General features: G+C 34.5%; 1 protein-coding gene across 3 annotated transcripts in view; it reads right to left on the reverse strand.

The window, feature by feature from the left end:
• LOC113403266 (LIM domain-binding protein 2) overlaps positions 1-27,903 on the reverse strand; it is a 56,368-nt gene that overhangs the window by 4,749 nt on the left and 23,716 nt on the right. The window contains exons 1-5 of one of the 3 annotated variants that reach the window (XM_026643741.2): positions 12,017-12,257; positions 9,747-10,229; positions 3,628-3,703; positions 1,946-2,048; positions 429-601 (exon numbers count right to left, since the gene is read on the reverse strand). In XM_026643741.2, the coding sequence (XP_026499526.1) occupies positions 429-601; positions 1,946-2,048; positions 3,628-3,703; positions 9,747-9,925 (531 nt within the window). In that variant the 5' untranslated portion in view covers positions 9,926-10,229; positions 12,017-12,257. Of the gene's footprint in view, positions 1-428; positions 602-1,945; positions 2,049-3,627; positions 3,704-9,746; positions 10,724-12,016; positions 12,258-27,903 lie in introns of those variants that run through there. The other 2 variants (XM_026643746.2, XM_026643738.2) reach the window with 2 other exon arrangements.

A 27,903-nucleotide genomic window follows, 5' to 3' on the forward strand; every position in this document is an offset into this window, starting at 1 on the left:
ATCAAAATGTGATATAGGACATTTACACCGACCATAATAATGATAACATTTAAACTTAGGTACTTATTCTTGTACTTATGATTGCTTGCGTTGTTTACTTATAATTTTTTTTAGTAGTTTATAAGCTTAAACTGTCATAGATATACAAATGTTATGTTGTTGGTGAACCAAATAAAAAAAAGATACACGTATCATACTGGCGTAACCACATCTTGTCAACGTTTCACGAGTGAGATACGAAGTGAATTCTAAGACATTGATTGATTTTTTTTTAAATGATTATTTATAATCCCGGTCAAAATTATAACGTCATAATTAATTATTAATTAATTAAATATCCATGATGTTATTTAATCGATTTGATCCCGGTCAAAAACTTACGCGTTAAATGAAAAGTACCAGGCATTCATGAATGAACAGGAGCTTACTTTAGTGAACATTGGTTTCCCGTGATGCGTGACCATGGTGCAATGGTCGCAATCGAGCGTGATGCTCGTATTGTGGAAGGATTCCTTGGGCTGTCTCATCGTGTAGTACAGCTCTGAGACTCCGCCCTCGTATATACTACGGAAGTACCGCGGTATCAGCGTCCTTCCTATTGCTGAAACGATAATAATGCATTACATTAATAAAAACACAATAATAAAATTTATTAAATTAATATAAAAAAAAACTGTATTTTTTTATTGATTATTATAATAATTTATAAATATTAGTTACCAGGCATTTATAAATAAATAGGAGTTTACTCTTTTGACAATTCATTGTCGGTGTTCCATCATTAATCATTATTTTTATACCTGCGATGACGTCACCCTCGCCATAGTTGAATATCATAAAATTATATTTAAAATCAAATAAAATATGGAATTTTATTTGATATTGAGTATAGATGCATTACACTTTTTTATTGTAAAATTAAACCCTACCACGAGTTCGCAAAAGAAATTACCCTGACCTGAGAAGAACCGGCGAAAGAAAAACGGCAAGAATCATTTTTAAGCAACAAAATTATATACCGATGGTAGGTGATAGCGTTGACTTGATTTACTACCCTTGAAGAGTTTATAACGGCAGAATTAAACGAACACAAACTAAAGTAGTACCGCGTCAAATTAGTGCTACGCAAACTTCGGGCACCGTTCGTCCAAGTGGCTTGTGGTATCTAGTCTGCAAATGGACCGCCTGATATATATTGGCGCTGTTAAAAATACTAACCATCCCTTACTTCGCCAATGCGCCACCAACCTTGGGAACTGGCTCATGCACCCTACAAACCGGAACACAACAATATCGAATCTTGTTGTTTGGAGCCAGAATATCTGATGACTGGGTGGTACCAACCCAGACGGTCTTGCACAAAGCCCCACCAAGTAAAAATCTACTCTAAGTCTGCGATCAGAAACGATAATTGTTCCCTCTTTGAATACTGTTAACCCAAAATCTACGATCAGGTACAACAGGTTAACTTACAAAAATATTTTTAAATACATTACACGATCAGAGCGTCCTTCAGACAGCAATATAGCATGAATAAAAGTAAAATCTAGACTTCAGCTAGGAGATAAATCTTAGAATATTTATCTGATATATACACGAGTCTTTGTTTTTTTTCTCGCTTCAGTATTTACCATCGTTTTCCTGGTACAGTAACAAACAGTACAGGATTATTCACAGGGCTCAATATCGATTAACATAAGAGTAACTTCTGATTTTCTTACCGGTTCTTCTCAGTAGAATCTACTCTAAAAAACCGGTGGTAGCTTTAGATTCAATTCAGGAATGTATCAGACGATTCAAAAGTGTTTTAATGAACCTACTTGAATTACGAATATTTTGATTTGATTTGCTTGGCTGTCAAAATGCATTTTGTTCCCCAAGACTCGCTCTGAATAAGTTCGAAGTCGTATATGAAAGTTACGAGTTATGATAAGACGATACTCACTGTATCTTTTAGGTCCATCTTCTAAACAGAATGTGAGAGTGAGGGTCGCGTCGTCTTCGAAGAACTCCGTCGCGAACGCGTCCCACCAAAGGTTATCCGAGTCCTGAAATCGTTAACAAAAACCAACAATTACAATATATACTAATATTACAAATGCTAAAGTAGCTCTGTCTGTCTGTCTATCTCTTACGCTTGCACGGCTGAACCATTTAACTGAATTTAATGAAATTTGGTATAAAACAAGTTTGAACTCCAAAGAATGACAAACACTACCCCCAAAACGACCAACTCCTCGATTGTGAGAGGAGCCGCGGACGCCATTCAGTCACATATATATACCAGGTGCCCGTCCCGATATAAACGGGAAAATGTCATAAAAAGCTACTCCCATTTATATTTAAAATTTCTAAAAATCCTCTCATACCTGAATCTTTCTTTGCTACATTTGCTACACGTGTCGTTATGCTTATAAATGTAAAGGAATTTAAATAGGAATATAAGAAACCTTGATGAAAATTACTACCGAAAAACGGCAGCAAAAATGTAACCACAGTAACAAGATATAACATCTTAGTTCCCAAGATTGGTTGCGCATTGGCGATGTAAGGAATGGTTAATGTTTTTCACAGTGCCGATGTCTCTGTAGCCTATTCCAATAAACAAACCTCAGATTTCCGTATTCCAAGGAATTTGCTAATAGCTCAGCTATATTTTGCACTACTAACAGTTTCCATAATAAATATCATAGATTAATCAAGCTCTCGACCAATTATATCGCTTCAATTCGATATGAAATGCTGTTTATTCGGCTTTTGTCCTCTCGTGATTGGAATAGACTATAAGCGGTGGTGACCACTGACTATCTGGTAGTCCATTTATAAAAAAAGCCTAACGGTTAGAACAAATAAACATAAACTGAAGTAAGTTGGTTCAAACCCGATCACCACTGACTTTTCACGTGTTCAATTTACGTTTATAATTCATCTCATGGCCAGTTGTAAAGAAAAAACATCGTCAGGAAACCTGCCTGCGTTAGATAAGAATTTCGCCAGAACTGGGACACTTAAAAGCGATTAATACTTACATCTAATAAAAAATGCCATTACTTTACAGTTCTTACGTCTCACGTTACGGCGTTGCTGACGTCATCGTCATCCTTGGAACGACGACGTCAGAATTAGTGGAAATAATACTCCCTTAAGCAAACGTATTAAGTTTCCTTTTAAAGTAATCTCTATAAATTGCATCAAATTTTTCATTAGAAGTACTCTTCAGTACTCAGTAGCGTCTCGACTAGAGCAATAATTTCAAACGTATATGTTGTCAACTTATATGACTATAATCTATTCAAACCATAACAGGAAAAAAGCCAAATAAACAACACTTGTTTTTTTTTTTTTTTATGGCATTGGTTGGCGGACGAGCGTGATAGCAAATTGACGCGATATCATTGGTCGAGGGCTTGATTAATCTATGATAATCACCATGGATTTGGAATCCGCATCTGGGTTTATAATCCGCAATCATTCGTTAGTTCATTAACCTACGCTCTAACTCGCACTGAGCCATCTCGGCCATTTCTTAGCGGATGCTTATGAAATTAAAATATTCAAAAATTTCTCGACTTCAGTAGTTTTAGCTGAGCTGAGAGAATCATAAAATATATATATTAAAAATCTCACCTCTGTTCTCTGTTGTAACCGTTTGTTGAGTTCATATACTCTGTAGTCCGGCTGCCCGAAATAGGGTGCGTGCCTCCTGGAATTAAAAATAAAAGGACATCAATCATGGTTTCTATTATGTGATTTATATTACAGAATATAGACGTATGTATAAATAATATTGGTGTCTCATTTCTACCGTTTTTATTAGTTTTTTTTTTATGTGCCCACGTTTTGTTTCTTCCAGACAGCATCAGAATCTTAATTTCAAGATTACTGGTCATTAGACTAACTTCAACTGGACTCCGAGCTTGTACCATCTCGTTGGCGGTATGCCTGTCTTATGATGTTACATTTTTTAACGATATTTTTGAAAATCTGTTGTCATACCAAAAAATAATTTATCTGCCGGTTTGTGATCACCACCATAGACATTGGCGTAAGAAACATGACCTACCACCTCATTTTACGTTATGTTCCTAAGGTTTATCTTAATATATGTATGAATTATGTAATTTGTCAATAATAATGGTTATTCAACAGTATAGATATCGAAGATTTAATTCCTTTGTTTAAGGGAATCCTATTATTTTTGATACAGTACATAAATGCAATGAATGTCTTGTATTGATTTCTTATGTTAGTTTCGCTGCATCTTAGTATTTTACGCTATATATGAACGTGATTTTCGTCTGTTTTAAAATGTCACATTAAATTGAAACACTAGTCGAGTACCAATTACAATACAATCATTTGGTAAATTCGTCTCAGCATCCAATCCGCATTCGTACCAGAACAATCAGCATTAAACAAAAATTAAAAATATAAGTTTCCAACATACTGTCAGCTATGCTTCTTAAATTTAATATTAATATACATATTATACACTGAAATAATAATTATGATTTATTTTGTAGATATTACTTATTTCGTAAATAAATAAATAATATAATACATGAATATAGTGTGCAAGTGAATTTCTTTTCGAAAACCCCATTGGCCCGGCTGGTTTTAATCCAAGATTTCAGCATCCGATAGCATAAACTAGCCATTAGATCAACGAGAAAGTCAATCCTACTTACAAAAGACTTCCTAGATGTTTACGTCATCCACTATTCATTTCGTTTTCGTGCAGAAAAAAACGCTCTACGTCTCAAATGAACATCGCAAATTTCAAGATGCACTCTTCTGCCATTTGCTCCTGAACCAAATGGTAACAAAGAGATGGATGCTAGCATGAGTATATTACACAAGTCATGCTCCTTCAGACTGGGCTTTCGATTTATGACTTATATGAAACCGAAACAGTCAATGATGTGCGTTTTCAAACCAGTCACCACCCAAGTGAAGGCGAAGTTTGCAGATCAGACAAGGATCTGATCAAACTTCACCTAAATATACCAACCTAAGACCTCATTTCAATCAATCAATCAATCGGACATCGCACTTAGGTATACGTAACACAAATATCACACAATCAATAAAAAAAAATTGTTACACTGTTGGAACAAGGCGCTGAAAAGTTTGAGAAACGGTTGTCTAATTTGATAACTATTGCGTTATATGAATATTTACACAAGTCATTTTTTTGTTTATAGCCGTCACCAGACTGGCGAATGAGCCGAGGTGGCCCAGTGGTTAGAACGCGTGCATTTTAACCGATGATTTCGGGTTCAAGCCCAGGCAGACACCACTGAATATTCATGTGCTTAATTTGTGTTTATAATTCATCTCGTGCTCGGCGGTGAAGGAAAACATCGTGAGGAAACCTGCATGTGTCTAATTTCAACGAAATTCTGCCACATGTGTAACCTTCTCCTCAAAGGGAGAGGAGGCCTTAGCCCAGCAGTGGATAATTTACTGGTTGTTAATGTTAATGTAATTGGTTCCAGACGAAGGAACACCTCAACGCGCAACAGCTTAAACAGGACATTTTATATAAAATATATATATTTTTTAAATATGAGACAGTAGTTACAATTTCAAAGCGCGCTTCTACAATAAGGTACTTTCACTTATAACAACTACCAAACTTTGGGCTACTACTGACAATTGACGGACAGAAGAACCAGATTTGACCATGGGATTGAACCCGATAATATAATTAGCACTCGGAAATAATGTAGCTTCCTAACGGTAACAAAAAAAATTAATTCGATCATTCGTTCCGGAGATTACTCGGTACATACAAACGAACAAATTTTACCTCTTCGTAATGTTTAGTATAGATAACTCACCGTAAACTTTTATTCATTGACGTAATCAAATCACAGTCTAAATTATAATACACTAGTTTTCGAGCGCAGCTTAGCCCGTGTTTCATTTATAAGGTACCACATGACACTTCCTGTGCCTGTGTCAACCGTTTAGTAGTTAGGACGTAACGGATAAACTTACTATCGCATTTGTAATATTAGTCAGGATACATACATACAGACTCGACGCCTTTGAACTTCGTTTTATATTAGAGTGGTAACACCCCAAAATTCAATTTCCTCCATAGTCACCGAAGCCAATCTTAGTTTTACAAGTTTATACGAGTCAGAATTTTCGGGAAAGTAACAGAAACTGTCAAACTAAACAGTAATTTAAGTATTTTTTTTAATAAATTCTTATAAAAAGACGGATTAAGAAATGGTCCATAGACACTGGCGCTGTAAGAAATATGAAGCATTTTCTTGCACAGCCCATGCGATACCGACCTTGAGAATTAAGAATTAAAAAAAGTGAAATTTTCTCGGATGAAGAAAATTTCACTAACCAGCTAAGCCAGTTACACTGATCCCCCACTCATCCTTAAAACCGGCACATAGCATTAAGTATTATAGTCGGTAGAATGATGATGATGGTACCCACTCAAAAACAAGCCTTACCATCAAGTAAAAAAGATATTAAATATATGTATATATATATATATATACAAGTACATTATTCTAATAATTATTATAGCATATTTATACTAAAACACAAATAACTATTATTACTCTATGAAAGTTATAAGAAAAACTAAGCACAACAAAATTTGTCGAATTTCATTTCGACTTTAGTATTAAACGCTAAAGATTTAGAATTTTCAAGTAAAATTATTTCAGTTCAGGCCACATAGTGCTGTTTATATTTGAGTCCTAAATTAAATCTATTACTAATTTAAAACATTATATATAATTGTTTAATGAACTGACTATCCCTCCTGTTTAATACAGGAGCGGGAGACGTAAAAGTTTGAGGAACTCTGATCCAATAAATTTATTGAGGTTAATTAATTAAATTCTGATCTCGTTGAAACTAAAACCATTGCTTATCATAAAATGATCTAATGCTAACTTTTTTAAATGCTAATTTTACTTCAAAACTTTTTCTAAATCGTTAAACATTCTACCTTTGATTTCGTGGTGACCTCCGTGGTCGAGTAGTGTGTACACCGGTTTTCATTGGTACGCCACTCCGAGGTCTCGGGTTCGATTCCCGGCCGAGTCGATGTAGAAAAAGTCTTGGGTCTGGGTGTTTGTGGTACCGTCGTTACTTCTGATTTTCCATAACACAAGTGCTTTAGCTACTTACATTGGGGTCAGAGTAATGTATGTGATGTTGTCCAATATTTATTATAAAAAAAAAAAAATATATGTTAGTAATACAGGAAATTACATATTTATTTGATTTTATTTATATGTCTAGGGTAGAATGTCAAAGATGAGAACGCGTCGATAAAAATAGTGTCCAATAACTGGCCGCTAAGTGCACGCACACTCAGAGCCGGATTTAGAGGAAGGCAACCGAGGCGACAACTGAGTTGCCAGCACAGGGGAGCCTCCGAGGAGTTTTACAATTTTAATATAATATATGTTTAGATATCTACATATAGTCAAAATTGCAATCATGTTATTAATAACTGTTTTAAAAGTTACCGATACAAAGAGTAAATAAATTATTGTCCATTGACAGAAATGAAAATGTTCGAATTAATTCAATAATGACAAATTATGGCACTCACTCCTACGTGGCAGGGCCTCATATACTTCGTGGCCACAGGGTATCCGGACCTTTAAAACTGGCCGTGCAAAGTAAGTATGACGTTCGGCGAGTGTCAAGCGTGGCTGTCACGCGTACCGAGATAATAAAGTAGGTTCGATTGTTTTAGTTCTATTGTAGAGCGACACTTCATCTAGACATATCATTAGTATAACATTCTGACCGACAGCGACGTTTCGGCAGAGTTTCACTTGTGTTATCACGATCTAACCGGGATTTCGAATGAACGGGATTCCTCCGTCTACCTCAATTATTTCCACTATAATGCTTCGAACACACTACCCTACTAAACACGAACCTGGCGAACGTTGTTTATATAAATTAAATTGTATGTACTTTTATTTATTCGTTATAACGCAACTCGGATCATAGCACAAAAGGCAGATGCGACCATAAGCGACCGGAACGTGAAACTTAAACAACAAAAGCATATACAAATTGCCGATAGTGCGACCGAGCGCTTCTTTCTTAGGTCGTCTTTTTAATACGTCGAAAGTGCTCACTTTAAACACTGACGTATTAACAGATTGTTAATTATTACATACATTTTTATTTTGTTATGTCAGATATTCTACCGCCAAACAGAAGTACTCAGTATAGATGTGTTCCGGTTTGAAGGGCGAGTGAGCCTGTGCAACTACAGGCACAAGGGACATAACATTAAGTGCTTAAATATATATATACAAATATGAATTAAAAATAGTTACTGTATAAATCTTGACCGCGTGGAATGGTGGCAATTGGTAACATCTTAGTTCCCAAGGTTAATATTTCTTATAGCGCCAATGTCTATGGGCGGTGACCACTTACCATCAGGTGGCCCATTTGCTAGTCCATCTACCGTTACCATAAAAAAACACACACAATACTTGGAATTTTTTATTCGTTTTTTATTTTATATTCGCTTTTCTCGCTTCACACTAATATATTAACTGCCTGGTCTGACTTCGTGAAGAAGAAGACCGGGACCGATCTAAACTGTCCAAAACCCCACTCTAACACACAGATAATTCCATCAAAAGCGGTAGAGCCGTTTAGTTGTGCAGTAACATACACATACCAAAGAATCATTTATATAAAGGTAACACAAAAACTAATCAAGTTTCGACTGATAACTATTACAAATATTTTAATGTCGTCCTGGCCGATTTCGGTAATGACGACCGATCTTAAGGGAGACCAGCAAACTACGCAGGACATATTTAGTCTATTGGCTCACTCTCGTAACCCGGTGAGACTGCAAATCCGGTACGACCGGAAAGACTTCAGACGCAGGACCGACGTCTTTACGTGCGAACAGCAGAGATACATATTTGACACCAGGCTCGTACTGAGATTTTTTCGATAGACATACCCAATAACTGTTGTTTACCCTTCGATTTTAAATAGATTTGTATATTCAATTATATGATACCACCCTCAAAGTTAAATAATTCAGTTCATTAATATTTATAACCTCAATTTTCAACTTTTAGATACCGACAATTACAATTTTGATTTTAAGAGTTGGAGGACAATTGCTAACGAAATCACATTAGCTGTGGGTTATTAACTCTAGCAGGAATCAAAGGTGTTGATAAATGTCAAAATTCTGCGTATAACGACGATGTATTTTTAATAAGAATTCACTTCGAAACTCACTCGTGAAACGTTGACAGTGTGCCCTATAAATACAACAATTATTACAGTCAAAGTCGCACATCACATTCTGACATTTCAAAATCGTGTTGTGAGGTGAGTTTCGAGTTTCTTCTTACAGAATACCTCTACCAATCTGCTAATAGTAAGCAATTGTTTACCGGTCATTCGTTTATTCGGTTTACATATTACTTTATTTAGATATATTAATAATATAAAAATCTACCGTGGTTATTAAAATGGATCGTAATGCGTTAGTTTGCCATAAGGTAAACGGACTTGTGATGGTATGTGGTCATTTAAGAGTTCGTCATCATCATCATCATCATCAGCCCGCATTCGTCCACTGCTGAACATAGACCTCTCCAAATGCACGCCACTGTGGTCTTTCTTCGGCAAAAAGTTAACTAGCAAAAATGAATTAATGAAAATATAAATTTATGATATTGTCTTTGCCTATACTTATTTTTTACCTATAATAAGGGTCCGGTATAGGGTGGTAGAGCGGCGGCGGCGGCGGCGGCGCGTACTCATACTGCAGCTGATGGTGCTGCGGATGCGGGTGCGGGTGGTGGTGAGGATGGTGCGGCGAGAGGTGGTGGTACTCGCGGTACTCGCCCTCGCCGCCGAGCGAGCCCAGCGCCACCGGCATGTAGGCCACTTTGTCACCGCGCCATCTAGCCTTTAACGCGCGAACTAGTTACCGCGAATTTAACCTCCACGAGATTTATGCGACTCTGGTACTTTTCGTCAAAATTTTTTATATATTTTTTAATATATTTTTTTAAGTTACTTTTAGTAAGTAGTAAATAAATATTATTTATATACTTTTTTTATTTTAAATAAATACTTTTTTCTAACTTTGGACACTTTGGTATCACATATATATTGCACTATATTATTTAACTTGAACACATTACACTAACAATAAATCACTCTTTCTAAATACGAAAACACTGCGAACATAAATTTATTTTTAACGTTTTTTTGTTAATTCTTATCAAATAGTAATAAAATAAATAATTCGTCGATGAATCACACGGACCAACTAAATGTACAAGCCGAACTCGACTGATAAAAAGCATTTCGAATTTTTCGCGCGGGAAGTGTCATCTAGCCTGATGAAACGTCCTATATCCTTTATATACTTAACATTGTTACGCGAAAGTGACCTCTGTTTCCTAGCGTTAGAGGCGATAAGCACGCAGATAGACGTCTATGCCCGTGGAACGGCAACGCCGCGTCAGCTGGCCGCGCTAGTAAGCTGCGTTCGGAAAGGTCAACATCGGTTACTATTTTTTTTATTACACCGGCTATTTTCGTGGTAGCTTGTTTGTTTTAAATTCAATTGATATATTCCATATTGCATTGGTATGCCACAGGCTCGTTAGCCGTTAACTAATTTCACAAACTTTTAAAATAAATCCGACTGTTTTGCATGTAAATATAAATGTCATTTTTTTAATTTGTAATTAGTTAATTGATTTACATCAAGACCCGACCCGATAAATTGTTTTTGGTCTAAATTATAAACACTAAAATATTCATAGAAATTAATTATTCAAAAAATATATAGTAATAAAAGGCATTGTTTTCACCGCTGCGGCCTCGAACACGCGACGTTGCCGCTCCGTGCGCTCGCGCCATACTTTTTACTGTTTCTTAGCACATAGAGCGCTCATTACGGCACGCACACATCGACATTGATATTGTTATATCAACGTACAGGCCGACATAGTGCAAGATGTATATAATGTACATTCCGAGCTACGACGGCCGTAGGTATGTAGGTGAGCTACGGCGCGGTACATAAATCAAACACTACATCTATAAATAAACGGACAGATGTCCGTGAAAATTTCACGCGTCATTATGTCCAGGTTAGGATGCTTATATTGCCAAATACATATTTGGACGCAATCTACGGTAACGTACTAAATAGAATGCGGAAATCAGTTCTAAATTTATGAACGCCTGGTACTTTTGGACGAGTTGTTTAGAATTTTTTCTTCATACTTTCAGTACTTTTTTATTGAGCAAAGTGAAAGGGGATAATTTTGTTACGGCTAACGTCATTAGTGACGTCCATGACTCGCAAAAATGAATCGATAATCCGAATCGTCACTGAAACGTGATGAGGGAATTTTTTGCGCGCGGGAAAAATACTTTCAAGTTAAAATTGATGGAGTATTATGAACAGTATTCATTTAAAATTGACCGAACGCTAAAAAAATAAAATTACATATGTATCAAAATTTTACAAACTTTATAAAAAACATAATTATATATAACACCGAAAATACAGTAACGGCTGCATTATTTAAAATATTATCTATTTCGGAGACACCAGAACGTTTAGCACAAAACCAACAGTTGTATTTTGAATAAACTTATCATCACTACACGATACCTTGTTAAAAAATACGGTACACTAATCAACGCTAAGCGGCAATCATTACTCGCAAAACGCGACATTCAAAGAGAGTCGCTTATCACTCAGATATGCTGATAATAAACAATACCACAGACAAAAAATACTTCTGATAAGGTTGAGAAACGTGTTAGACACCGCACTCGCGAAAAAACGGGCGTGTTGGCGTGCCGTCACTCTCCGAATGTATGTCATGCCGAGTGTCAATGACTCTAGCTGTGGCACACGTAAACAGTGAAGCACACGTGCGGGAAAACTCGGAATACACCGCGGAAAGCGACCTGAAACTACGGTAAATAACAGAATACACACTATAATAAAGCTTAAGTACGTCGAGTATGAGACGATAATCGTCTGGCGTCGACACTCGCGTCCGCAGCGCGACGCGGCCGCGACAACAGTGCAATGAAAATGCGTAGATAACGTAACTAGAATCGATTTATCGAAAAAGTTGCATTGCAACTAACTGTAAATAAATTATCGATTCCGAAATTTGTGTGCAGTGGAGAGCGCTAGCGGCCACGTACACTGCACCTATGTAATCGAGTACATAGAAGAAGTGTGCCGCGTTGTGACGGACGAGTGACGAGCTGTCAAGCGCTCGGGAAACTTCGGCAAGTCTCGGTTTAGTCTCGCGTCACACTCGGCGGATACGTGACCGACATTCTGTCGTTAGAAACAAATAGATCGAGTCAATATAATAATTCACTGTTTTTAAAAGCTGTTTTCCATGTATTCTCATATAGTTTATTAAGTAAATGTATTTTAACTACATTCAAAATCAAACTTCATTCTGTTAAACCTAAAACTTTCTGTGTGTGATCGGTTGCAGTTTATATTTATTATCCGAACATACGGCTAAATAGGTTCAGTATTAGTATCAGCTCAGTAAACATTATTCGAGCCGCTAGATAGTGAGATCCAAGATGGCACGAGGGATAGAACACAGTAACTCACGAATTCAAAAGGCAACACAATTGAATTTCGATGTGCATAATTTCTATTAATTCATCTCGTACTTGGAAGTAAAGATAGTTATAAAGAGGAAACTTACATGAGATGGATGAAATTTGGCTATCTCTCTCTATTACTGAAACAATTTGATGGAATAACAATAAAACTATTTAAAAATTCGGTTGATTGGGTTATTATAAACAAACGTATAACCGGTCCTTTTATGAAGTAGACTCAACAACAATATTTCATTATCATACTACACTCAATGTTTGACACGTCAGATGTGTCGCGTACCTAACCGCATCGCATTCGGCCTCAGTCGTGCGTCTCCGCCGGTAATGGCGGCAACTTCAACACGATTAGATTATGTCACATTGATTAATATCTAAAACCGGCCCGCGGTCAATCGCATTCGCAACTTGTATCGAAAAAAAAACCTGTTCGGACAGGTGATGTGATCTGCGCGTCAGTTTGTTCGCGTTAACCACGAAAACAAAGATCCTTAGTGAGATTGTTCTCTTTAAAGGCTTCAATGCCCAAGTTAGGAAACCTTGTCAGTTGAAATAATTAAAAGTTTATGAAGGAAGTCGTGTCGTAAATTTTCCTACTTATATAACTCATCTTGCAAAGAATATAAAATAAATTAGCTGATAATAAATTTGATCATTAAAAAAACTTAATTACTATGTACTACTATATATTATAGTCGCATTTCTTTTATCGGATGTTTTTGTGTACAAAACAAAATCTTTCAGTTTCCGAGATAACCTCGAACAAATAGATATATGCAGTTCTTTACTATGTATATTAAAAAAATAAGAAGACTGCGGTTTTAGAAAGTTAGTGAAAGCGGCGGAACGGTCTGGACGTTCAGTGAGTGAATGAATGAAACTTATTTAGTTTTAAAATAAAAAATAAATATGAACGACTATCACCTTCAAATTGACTTCATTCGTATTTAATCCTCGACACTTAAAGTTATTAAAACAAATTAAAAAAAAATACATAAATAAACTTTGTAGTAGTCAGTAATTTATTGTTTAATTACACAGTTAAGAACCATTTTAGTTCAACATATTATGTATAGCCTCGCATTTATATTGTGTATTGGGTTTGAATCACGATAAAAAAAAACAATAATATGACCGAGTTCTAGTAACGATGGAATATTAAGATCAAATTATTAATCATATGGACTTCAAAGATTTTGATGGATCTAAACTCAAGCGGAAATGCTGTGTAAAAAATAATTTAGGATATAGTTTTCAAGTAATTATAAATAAATAATTAAATTAAATTTTACAAATAATCTATAAAAAAATTAAGAAAAATATGATTGATACAATTTAAATACTCGATAATTGAAAAAAAAAACGTAAGGCATCCCTAGTAAAAATCGAATTCCAAATTCGAAATAAATTCAAATAGGGAACGCTGATCATCTCTTTATCGAGAGGGTGCGAGCGAGAGGTTGTTGATTTAATTCATTAGCGTGAAAGAGACGATGAGACCGGCGTTCGAGTGAGATAGCGCTGTACAAGTGTAAGTGTGCGAGGAAGGGACGGTTGCAGTCTGTTGACGTAGTAGTAGATGAGATAAGGGGCTATCAGCAGTTTTGAGCGCGTTTACGTTCGTTCAAGTACTTGCCTGTATTATTTGGCTTTTAGAAAGTTTTTGACTTACGAACTTATTAACCTAACTAATATACGAGAGGAACTATATGTTTGTAACGTTTACCCGTCTTAACTATTGAACTGATCATCATGTAATAAAGTACTTAACAGCCTCTCTTATGAGATGGCTATAAAATGGGGTTGCAAGGTATCCTAGATGACGCTGCGGACAAAAATATTCATCCCAACTATGAGGTAAATTTGTTGTTTGACACAAATTAATTATTAGAATATATTTTGAATAAATTGTCGACTTCGAAAAACATTACTGCTATCAAAACCTCCTGATATTTCGACAATCTACTGTTACCTAAAACAGAAACATCTTATTATTTAGATGTAAATATTTATCGTAAGAACATAAATTTCAAAATAGACAGCAACTTAAAATTGATTGACACGATTTAATATATGTAATAGATAATGTTCCTAACTGTCTACCATTATAAGTAATATTTTCAATACAATGCATAACTTTATAGTGAAAGCTATGTTCTTTACGTCGCTTTAAAGATATAAATTTACTTTCCAGTAGAATAGAACGATGTGAACGAGGCACAATCTACGCACACACGCGCATTCCGTCTCACGCGCACTGACACAGCTTATTATTATTAGTACACGAACGAGATACATTGAGATGGCGACAAGTAAAAATTTCTTTGGGATAAATATTTTTTTTTATGTAATGCCTAATTTTTCAAACAATAACTTTTTAATATATTGATATTTAATTAAGTATATTTTTATTAGTTGAGTATATCGCTGATACAATATAGGGTGAGTTTATCTGAAATAAAACAATTAATAGTTTTCAAAGATATGCATTATACAATAATCTTCTGATATTTAATGAGTTATTCTTGTATTTTGTAGATGTATATAATGTATTTTGTTATAAATCGAAAATAGCTCTAACGATTTGGGTCAAATTTTGTATTTGGATGAGTTTTCTTTTTATATAGACATTCAATAATTCACGAGAAAAACTAAATTATTCACAAATAAAAGTATAAATAGATTTTCTTTAAAAAATTGCCGAGCTTAGTCACCCGAGTACTAATTATAGTGTTAACAATTATAATTACATACCTTCAGACTAATAATGACGGTACCATCAGTCATATTATTAAAAACATTGTCTTGTACCACTTTTTCATAATTTAATTACAAATGAAACATAGTGTATGTCAATAAATAGCCATTTAAATGAATAATATTTGTTTTGTAATGAGTAACGACTAAAACAGTCTTAAGTAAGTCGCTGTAAGGATAATTCTATTTTCAAATTCATTCAATGACAACATAAAAATATGAATAAATAACTAATATTTTGAAATAAAAATTAAAAGGCTACAGTTTAGAGTAAATACGTAATTTCAATATACTTTCAGCTGTAAACAATTTCAAAATGTTGCCATTAATACAAACGTGTGAAAGAGTCACATGTTTGTATTTAGACTTTATATTTTAGTCATATCTAATAAAAAATAATTCGTTTGGAAAATGGTCATCGTTTTAAAATCCAAGTTCGTCATGACGTATATTAAAAATTAATAAATAATTACAATGATAAAGTAATCTAACGAGTTACTTTTAAAAGGCAAAAAACATGATAGATCTGTGAGTTCACGTACTCAGATACATTAATATAATTATCTTCATTTATAATTAAAAATCAGGTAAGTTTCCTAAGCTGAACATGTGTAATGTCATATTACAAACATTAAAAAGGGGCCAATCATACAACAACATATAATATGGTATGAGTAGCTTAATTCTCTGTCAAAAAACAATAATACTTCGACATCGAGTACAATTATCAGTACCTTATCAGGTAACAAAAGTAAAAATTATAGTTTTTATATAGAAACTAGTAAACAGTTTCCTTGATCTTCTAAGGTTTTATTTAAACATTGATATTGATAAAGCTAAAACACGAACGAAGCCTAACAAGAAATAGTAACTATATATAATGTACTATAGAAAAAAAAAATACCTAGAAAATTCAGTTACAACCTTCTCCCTGTTCAACGTACAAGCGTGTTGAACTCACCCACACTGATGTTATTCATTTAAGTGTGCGTGAAGACAATAAAGTGCGGTTGTGTGCGTGCGGCGTCAAGCTAGATATGCCATAGCGTGCTCGGATAGTTGTGATTTTTTGTTACAATTATATTTATTTAATTCAAATATAATGCGTATTTCTTCGAATATAATATATATTTTTTTAAAACATATATAATTTTTATTTTTCTTAATATTTTATTGCTTATATAATATAACAGAGTAACCGAAGTAACACATAATATGATAATGTGTAGCCAAAACCTTTTCCTGAAACACGCTATGAACACGGTTTTTTTTATTTAAAAAGTATCTCCTTAGATAGAATATAAATCAGTTATCTTAAATCTAAATCAAATATGGATTAATTAAAAAAAAAATCTTTATTTTATTTAAAGTACAGAATTCTCAATTAAAGTAGGAAAACAAAATAAAACATTGAGACCGAGTAGCTACATAAAAATATAAAAAATACATTCGGTACGAAGTTCAAATCATCTCAGTCGCTGTATCTAACCGCACACAGTCTCAGTCACCGCTACACGTGTACTGTACGATTGAAACAATTATTCGTGTATGTACCGGCGACCTTACGGAATTCCAAAATTTTAAACTTTTTTTTTGTTATATGAAAATAATTTCTAGACTATATATTATACATTAACAATTATAATAATTAATATAATTTTCAATGTATATTTTAAGAATTTTTTATAAAATTACTCGTTAAGACGAGGATAATTTAAATTTTAAACCATAATATAATATTTTATTGTGAATCTGTCAACACACAATATCAAATACTTTATGAATAGCATAAATAACGTTATATAAATAAAGTCTTACAGAATGTAATCTTTATTTATATGAGATATTTAAGTATACAATTTTAAAACAAACATATTTTGCATATACTTATAGAAAAAAAACCTTTTAAAATAGCGTAAAGATATTTGTTAATTTTTATTTAATTTATTGAAAAACCTAACAACTAGACACGTTACTAATAATATATTAAAAAATAAAAACTTTAAAATCGATTGGCTGTATAATGTCTACACATTAATACTCTTGCCATAATATTTTACGTCAAAAAAGTTAGGATACGTAAAAGCGCGGGAAAATTGTTTTCTACGAAAATAACTTTCGTTACTTTTGATAGAGATATGTTATGTCTGTATATATGTTTTGTCTGAATTATTTTATTTTTATACGTAATAAGAGATACAATTAATTAATTAAATAAAAACAAATTATATTCTATTCAAGTAGATTCTTAATAACAGTTTTAAACTGTCATTTCACAAGATAATATTATATATAAACCAAACACCGTGCCGTCTCAGAATGTAGATTATAGTTATAAAGACGGTCGGATAGATGCGCCACCTGATAGTAAGTGGTCACCACTGCCCATAACTTCTTACATCGCCAATGCGCCACGAACCTTAGGAATTAAGACGTTGTGTCCCTTATTACACTGGCTCACTAACCATTCAAACCGGAACACAACAATACAAATTAATGCTGTTTGGTGGTACAATAAACGAGTGGTACCTACCAGCCCTACCATAAAAAAAAATCCTATTTATATTTTATACACAATAAAATATTTATATTATTATAAAAATCGTTTTTCATTTAACACGAACAAAATCACATCAAAGAAATAAAACCTCATACTTATTTAACCAACAAAAAATATAAATATGTATCGAGACCGAAAAAAAAAAAAAAAAACAAAAATTTATCAATAACAATATTATTAATCTGTCAACAAGTAACGACAGAGACAAGTGTAACATTGATTTTTCATTTGCATGTTAGAACGAGACGGCTATATTTTCGAGACACGAGTGCGACTGAGACGGATTAAGTTTATTATAAATAAGGGAGCGTGGTCGTGAATGGCTTTGTGGGTTACGATATATTTTTGTACTATAAACAATTTTGAATCTGAATAGTTCGCTTAGACATTACAAGGTTTAAAATACTAAACACAAGATTATATAGGATGACTAGCGACCCGCCCTGACTTCGCACGGATGCAATTTATTAATAAAAATATAATATAATATAATTTAAACCCTATAGCACTCAGGTAACTTAGCTATCTACGAGTGATTTTTTTTTAGATTTGAATCATAAGTTTTTGAGATTATGATCTACAAACAAACAAATTTTACCTTTTCAAAATATTAGACAGATAAAAAAAGCTTAAGTATTTTTTTTTATTTTGAGATATATAAATATAATAATTATATAATTTAATTGGTTGAAAAGAGTAACTAACGAATTTCTTGATCGTTTCTTGCAAAGGCCTCGTTAAATCGTATCTTGATTTTGATATTGATCAAATCCTCAATAAATTCACAATAGATTACATATTCCGTATCTCACTTTTCACCTACCTATATTCGATTTATAGTTATACATTGTCTTTACTAATATTATAAATGGGAAAGTAACTCTGTTACGATATCAGAACCAAACCACCGAACCATTGATGTTTAGTATGAAGCAAGCTTAAACCCTATGAAAAGACATTGTACTTTTATACCTAACACCTGACGAAACCCTTTAGAAACTTACAAACTGGACTGGATTATGACTCCCAAACATTCTATTTTTAAAACATTTTTTTTCCAGTAGTATTATTAAGTATGGTTGCGTACCAATTCGAAGGGTGAGTACGCCAATGTAACACACAAGGAACATGATACCCTAGTACCCAAAGCCCAAAGCAAAGCGCATTGACGTCTATCTACCTATTTTAAATAAATAAAAAGTATTTATTGTAAGACCATAAATAAATCTCCTACTCTTGTACCGTTCATTTATTATTTATTAGGAATAATAGTTTAGTACGTCCTCTGTGTTGTTGTATTCCTGGTTGAAGAAACAACTAACTCCGAACAATAAAAGGGACTAAAGACGGACATCTTGAATATCGTTGCCGGGCGACACTGCCGAAATTATTTAAAAAAAATAACATCATTTATTTTGGGCGAACCAATTACCATAAGACCTTAGTCCATTTATCATTCCGATAAAAAAAAAATAGAAACATCTCAGTGACGTAACTAGTTCCAAATTTGAATAGTTTTAGTTTTTCTTTTCTTTTAGGCTTTCGTATTTTGCTTTTGTCGTCAGATACATTATTATACTAGCTGAACCTGCGGCTTCATACTACTTCAACTTTATAAACAAACCGTCACCCCCATTTTACCCTTTCAAGGGATGAATTAAAAAAACTAGCCTATACATATATATCCATACCAAAGCTCATGTTTTTTTTATATTAAAGGTTGGCGGAGGAGCAAATGGGCCACCTGATGGTAAGTGGTCACCACCGCCCATAGACAATGGCGCTGTAAGAAATATTAACCATTCCTTACATCGCCAATGCGCCACCAACCTTGGGAACTAAGTCGCAGCAATACTGGGCACTGCTCTTCGGCGGTAGAATATCTCATGAGTGGGTGGTACCCACCTTTCGCATTTACAATATCAGTACAAATTACATTTCTTGGTACCATCGTGTCGTTACTTTATAAACTACAGGTACACAGGACGTTAGATAGATAAAGAGTCCAGCAGGTAAAAGTTTTGCAACTCCAAGAAAGACTCAGAAATAATTTCCAAAACAATAAAACGACTACGTAAAAAATCACGCTCATAATTGATTTTAGAAGTTTAACCCGATACGAATACCAGTTAATTCGTGCAAAATAGCGTGCAAGAGTTAGTAATAGAAATATATCTGATATTAACTCATTAGGCCTTCCATTTGTCACCAAAACCGTATACTTCGATTTCAAACAGGATATATTATATAAATCTGATTGTATTTAACTGACATAACTATGGACATCAAATATTGGAAAAGAGTTACTGTTCTCCTCGGTAGAATCTACGTTCCGGACCGGTGGTAGCTTCACTTAGAATAGTTTGTTAAATGACGATTCAAAAGTGCTTGTAAAAGCCTACTTGAATAAAGTATATTTTGATTTTGGTCTCTTGATTAGGTTTTACTATATTTACTTGGTTTACTTGGGTAGGTAGGGTTTTGTGCAAGCCCATCGGGGTAGGTACCACCCGCTCATCATATTTTCTACAGCACTAATGTCTATGGACAGTGGTGACCGCTTATCATCAGTTTGATCATTTAACCATCTTCCAACCTACATCATAAAAAGATATGTTGTTTGTTATTGGAGGTTATATAAGGAAGTTATCCGGAACTAATGACCCAATACAAAAAAAAAACATTGGTAAAAAGCTACCTATCTATAGCGTATAAATTCAAATATATTTAACCAATAGGAAAAAAGATAAACAAACCTTTGATTTACGTATTTCATTATATTATTTACTAAATATACCTTTATTTATAATACAACACTAATACACTAAACTACTTATTTCCATTTTAATTTTACTTCCAAAATTCCGATAACAGTTTCGTCGACGTTCAAAACGCCATTTTTTCGCAAATCCATAGTGAATATCATAGATTAATCGAGCTCTCGACCAATCATATCGCGTCAATTTGCTGTCAAATATTGTCTATTTGACTTTTTTCCTGTTATGGTTGGAATAAAGTATACATCATATAATTTTCTTTATTTATAAACTGCATCCGTGCAAAGCCGGGTTTAGTCGCTAGTGTCACATGTATTCGACACGTATTTACTGATTTTTTCCCCCACCTTCACAGAGACACAGATCGCTATCTTATCATAAGATTTACTATCCACTACTGTTCTTATCTATCTATATTATGTGTATCTATATGTAAAAAGGCAAAAAGATAAAACAGGTTAGTACATTTTATCTTCTCTGTTCGTTAACAAATTTTCTTTATTTTTGCTTAGTATTGACGTGATTTAATTTTATTAATAAAGGTTTAAATCGTCAAATATCACAATATAAAACAAAGTCGTCTCCCGTCGTCTGTACGTTTATATCTTTTAAACTACGCAACGGATTTTAAAGTGGTCATCAATAAACAGAGCGATTCAAGAGGAAGGATGTATAATACATGCATATCATATTCCAGAAAAGCCGAGTATTTCAACTTTCCTAACCGGTAAAAAACGAGATTTTTTTTAAATAATAATTCTTCAATCTAAAGGTTGTGTAAATAGACCCTTATCTAACCCGTGCGAAGTCGGGACGGATAGCTAGTTTTCAATAATACATAAAGTACATTGAAATAATTCCAAAATAATTGTGCCCCTGGAAGAAAAAATCCGCACATTCCACGTTTAAATTCTTGTTAAATATCGGCACAACTCCGTGGGGTACTAGGAGAGCAGCGTCGTTGAGGGGGTGGCCGCCCTCACGTGCTCGCCCCTCGGTTAAGTATTCATACCTAAATATAGGTTACGTCAGCTAACCGTAGTACATAATTAACATTTATATATAATTTGTGAACGATTTCGAATAATGCCTCGTGAAATAAATTAATAATTAATTAATTTCTTGAAAATTCACAAATTATCATAAACATAATATATAACATAAATAACAAAGGGCATATGTACTTATATGATATTATTATACATAACGACGACGATAACGATTTTGACGACCTCCGTGGTCGAGTAGTGTGTACACCGGATTTCATGGGTACGCCGCTCCGAGGTCCCGGGTCCGATTCCCGGCCGAGTCAATATAAAAAAAGTTAAATTTTTCTATGTTGTCTTGGGTCTGGGCGTTTGTGGTGCCGTCTGCCTGATTTTTCATAACACAAGTGCTTTAGCTACTCACATTGGGATCAGAGTAATGTGTGTGATTTTGTCCAATATTTATTTAAATAAAGTATTAATCGATAATAAAATAAAAAATAAAAATATATTATTAAATAAAGCACATTATTCAACACAAGATTATATAGCTGATAAAAAAGCGTGGAGTTAATGCTTGTTGACTTCCAGGCAGGAGACATAACATACATATATAATTGTATTTAACTAACATGACTTTGTATTTCAAATATTGTAAAAGTAAAAAGAGGGACTCAGTAGGTCTCTTGCCGGTTCTTAGTGGAATCTACATTCCGAACCGTTGGTAGATTCACTTAATATAGTTTTGTAAAATGACGATTCAAAAGTAAATACTTGGATAAAGTATATTTTGTTTTTGGAATGCGAAAGCTGTCTATCTGTTCAGGGCCGGACCGTAAGTCTAGAGGGCTAACACTACTAAGGGGGCCCCTTAGACATATCTGAACGTAGACTTGAAACCATACGACCTGTTTAATTTAATGAAATTATTAATTATTTAGCATTATCGTCTATTTTTGACTTGACTTAGTTGGGGCCCCCTTGAACCACGGGGCCCTGGGCTGAAGCCCAAAAAGCCATATGGTAGATCCGGCCCCGTGTCTGGTACGCTTTCACGCCCAAACCACTAAAAAACTGAATTAGATGAAATTTGACATGAAGCCATCTTGCACTTTAAGGATATTAGTTAAGTAATATTTACAGTTATGTATTACAAAAGAACATATCCTCATTCATTGACAAGTATATATATAAAGAAATACTTTACAAAGTATTCGTAGCAAATTAACTCGCGTTCACACGAGTCGATTTTAATCGTTCAACTGGCGACGTGACCTAACACGCATTCAATCTAATTGAAACGATAAATGTTGATGATTATAAAATCAAAACTTGTATCATCGGGCCATTCGATCTTATCACGACTTGAGTTAGCTATATTGTATCTTATTTAAAACGTTTACAAGAATTATTGGTGGTAGGGCTTTGTGCAAGCCCGTCTGGGTGGGTACCACCCACTCATCAGATATTGTACCGCCAAACAGCAGTACTCAGTATCGTTGTGTTCCGGTTTGAAGGGTGAGTGAGCCAGTGTAACTACAGGTACAAGGGACGTAACATCTTTGTTCCCAAGGTTGCGCCACATTGGTGATGTAAGGAATGGTTAATATTTCTTACAACGCCTTTGTCTATGGGCTGTGGTGACCACTTACCATCGGGTGGCCCATTTGCTCGTCCGCCTACCGATATTATAAAAAAAAAGTACAGCAACATACTCAAAATGTCCTCCCTCCTTCTTAATGACGACATTTTGAAACTTATTTTATCAGACACATGGTTAACCGAGCACGTGATGATTTATAAGCACATGCAAATTATCAATCGTCTGGGTTTGAACCCGCAAATATCGGTCAAGATTCACGTGTCCTAACCACTGGACCAACTGTAGTTCAAAGCTGTTATTTTAATATTATAAATATATATATATATATATATATATACATTATAAATGTTAAAGTAACTTTGTCTGTCTGTTGCCGTGTCACTGCCAAACCAATGAACCGTAAAACCTTATCCTCAATCATAATCTTCTCAAATACATATATAAGTATATGACAATTACAACTACGATTATTAAAACGTATATTTTTAATTCCAATCGAAAAAGCACTGACGATAAACAAACCTTAGATTTACGTATTCCATGCGATTTGCTAATAACTCAGCTATACTGTGCACTACTAAGAGTTTATGATGAATATAACATCTTTATTTATAATACAACACTATTACACTTAACTTCTTAAATCCACTTTAATTTCACTTCCAAAGTTCGAATATTCGAAGCGTCATTTTTCCATAACGAATACTACAGACTATCCAAGCTCTCGGCCAATGATATCGCGTCAATTCAAGGTCAAAGTTGTTTATCTGTGTTTTCTTATCAAAGTTAACTATTCTGTGTTTCTAATATACTATACAATATATTCGTCTGGTGTGTGCATATGTATGTTCCCACCTAGATCTTAAGACACTTCAGCCGTTTCTGATAAATGAGGACTCGTTTGATTCGTAGAAACGTCCCGGACGTCAACAGCTAAACCGTGACGTCATAGATCAAATATGGCGAACGGAGGCGAGATATTACAATTTTAAAGATTATATCTTTTGTATATATACAATGTAAATTAAATATACGTTTGTATTAACGCGAGAGAGCAAAAATTGACCTCAATTTGTGAACAGATAAGCTTTATTTTTCTGAATAAATTAAATATATTTATTAATTTCTATTTTGTAAGTATCTATTTGTCACCGTAAAATTGTAAATATCGTTAGATTATAATCTATCTCAAGATTGTTGTGTCGATATATTGCGAACCGTAACATACTGTTTACAATTTAACGAATTATTTTTCGTTAGTTAATAATCTATCGAAGTAAATTACAGTTAAATTTTAACTCTAACCTAACCTAGCCGAAATATTATGAACTATCGAAATTATATGTTTTATTGTAAGATGAGTAAACGTTCACAATCTCGCGAGATAGATTATAATCTAACGGTATTTACAATATTACGGTGACATACATATATATATCTAATTAAACCTTCATAACATTCATTGGGTATATAGTACGACACAATTTAAATGTAGTATTATAATGTTACATATGTATACGTAATTTGACGATTGTATTTGGTTATATGACATTAAAAATTATTACGTTTGCGTAAAGATCATTTCCGCATAAGATATAAATAAATATTGATTTGAAGAGGTACTTCAATCGGATGTTATCGGTTTTACGAATTTTGCCGATGCTACATCTAAGTTGTGTCGTACTACGGGGACATGTGCCTGATAAGTTAGAGGTCATCACCGCCTTAAGACATTGTCGTTATTAGAAATATAAACGACACCTTAAACTATATTCCAACCATAAGAGGAAAAAAGCCAAATAAACAACGTTTGACAGCAAATTGACGCGATATCATTGGTCGAGAGCTTGATTAATCTATGATATTCACGATGGATTTGCGAAAAAATGGCGTTTTGAATGTCGACGAAACTGTCATCGGAATTTTGGAAGTAAAATTAAAGCGGATATAAGTAGTTAAGTGCAACAGTGTTGTATTATTAATAAATATGTATTCATCATAAACTCTTAGTAGTGCACAATATAGCTGAGTTATTAGCGAATCGCATGGAATACTTAAATGCAAAGTTTGTTTACATTTTTTCCTACTTCCATTGGAATAGGTTATACATCGTTTGCGCCACAATAATTTTGTGTAAACTGGCTGCAATGACGTCGATTTTTGAAGATATCAGAAAACCATGACGACTGGAAGCTTTACTGGCACCGCGACCACGTAAACCAATATACATACATTACGATATAAACTATATATGGAGACTTATTTCCGTTCGAAGACAGAACAGATAGCTAGACATACCCATATAGTATTTTACGAACAATATTCAGATGTCTTGTCCGCCTGCGGCTTCGCCCGCGTGTGATCTTTATCTGATGCAGGTGACTCTATGACTTTTTCTGTGCTGTTAGGGGGAGCGTGTTTACAAAATTTGCATGACGATCACCTTGACGGATAATGTGTTATGTGATACAGTCAATAATAATGAGTGGGTGGTATGGACTTGCACAGAACCCCACAACCGAGTAAATTCAATACTATACTAGTCTCTATATCCAATACGAAATATTAATATTATAATAAATGTGAAAGGACGTCTGTTTTGAAGTCTGTCCTTCAATCACGCGAACGGAACGGATTCTTATGAAATTCGCCGTACGAGTCGATTATATCGTGAATGGTTACTCATTGGTGGGGATTCGTGCATGCCGGGGTAAGTAGGATCATTTTGTTCGAGTGAAAAGCGGCACCACTCCTATTGAAGTGCTTTGGATGGAAGGGTATACAGGGCCTCAACCATCGAAGCAGCGCAGGACATGTATTCGACGCCCTTTTATATTCGACCATGGTTTGACTACCAACCCGCATTATCCACGAATCCGCATCGGAGCAGCGTGGTGGAATATGGTCTAAACTTTCTCCTCAAAGGGAGAGGAGGCCTTAGCCCAGCAGTGGGAAATTTACAGGCTGTTAATGTAACGTAATGTAAGGTTTGACTGGGAAAGTCAAATACCCTTAGAAAATATGGAGCGACTTTTTTTTTTTTCGAACATATCAAGTTTATGTGCTGTGTAATCAAGGACTGAGTAACGATATGCAAAGACTATTGTGGGCATCTAGGACGGGAGGCAGGAGACTCCAGACCACAGCGCCCTCCCAAATTGACTAACCTAACACCTGTCCTTCCCCACTCGTTGGCAGCTAGCTCAATACAGATGCAATACACTTCCTTACCGATGGTCAAAACCGGTCCCGTTCGGGTTCGTCGAGGATGTGTTTCAGTGACAATCCGACGTTAAGCAGGTGGCACTGAGGTTACGCACCCGTGCCTCGTAAAGCCGTTTGTTCTTTGATCTATCCGGTTATGTTGGATCACAATTCCATTAATGTTATCTGCCCTGAAGCTATTTTCCATAAACAATGACCGCGGTGAGAAGGTCATAGCGAAACCAACCCCATTATAGCAACCACGTACAGCATAGCAAATATAAATATTATAAATACACATACATATAGTACTCTTCACGTTGTCTGTGGAATCCTCAGAACCCAAACCATAAGCTTGATGCTTAATTGAACTTAATTCATAATTTTCTGACCTAAATATTCCACTTTTTTTATTTCAAGGCTATTAGGTCGAATTATCGTGAGTGGTCATAACACTGCCGATATACATTGGCACTGTAAGAGATGTTAACCATTCCTTAGATGGCCAATGCGCTATGAAACTACGATGTTATCTCTCGTGACTGTAGTTACACTGGCTCACTCACCCTTTAAACCGGAAAACAACAATATTTAATATAGCTATACAGTGGTGGAACATCTGTAAAACTGTTTAGCTATTGCATTTAATTATGTAATTATATTATAAAGTTCGATCGACTACTCAACTCAACTCAACTCAACTGGAGGGATCCAAGATGGCATTGAGTTTCGTCATCATCACACGAACGCGACGAGGTCAATGTTATCATAACAATCTTTAACACTTGGCTGATTAATTCGCCAAGCTTTACAATTACGAGTTCGACTTCAACGGGTCGCGGAGGTCAGATGAAGAACTGACAAGACCAACCTGTCACACGACAGATCTGAAAAACGACGTTCGTGCCTTAAGATCAAATAAAAAAAAAAATGCCTCTCTCATGTTCTACGATTAGTCACAAACTCAGGTGAAAGTACAGACTACAGAGTAACATTAAAACGGTACATTTTTTTTGAACAGGTATTTTATACCTGGGAAAGAATACGTAGTACTATTTTTTATACTACGGTAACAAACGAAAATGGAGAATGAGTATTAGATGTAGAAAAAAAAACTGAATAAAAAAAAAATCGGCCCTAAATTAACACACAAAGTACTCACACTTTAAAGTTAAATTAAATAAACAAACGTGTTGGGCAGGTTTAAAGAAAACCACGGAAATAGAAGGTAAATTTAAAAAATCAAGAATACGTCAAACCATTTCGTATTTCGAATGATTTTGATCGGAGCGCGGGCAGACGACACTCGAGCGACCGAGTCTATAGTCTTTACTTATGTACAGA

Source organism: Vanessa tameamea, chromosome 29 (assembly GCF_037043105.1).
Source record: "Vanessa tameamea isolate UH-Manoa-2023 chromosome 29, ilVanTame1 primary haplotype, whole genome shotgun sequence".
In the NCBI taxonomy this organism is placed as follows: Eukaryota; Metazoa; Arthropoda; class Insecta; order Lepidoptera; family Nymphalidae; genus Vanessa; species Vanessa tameamea.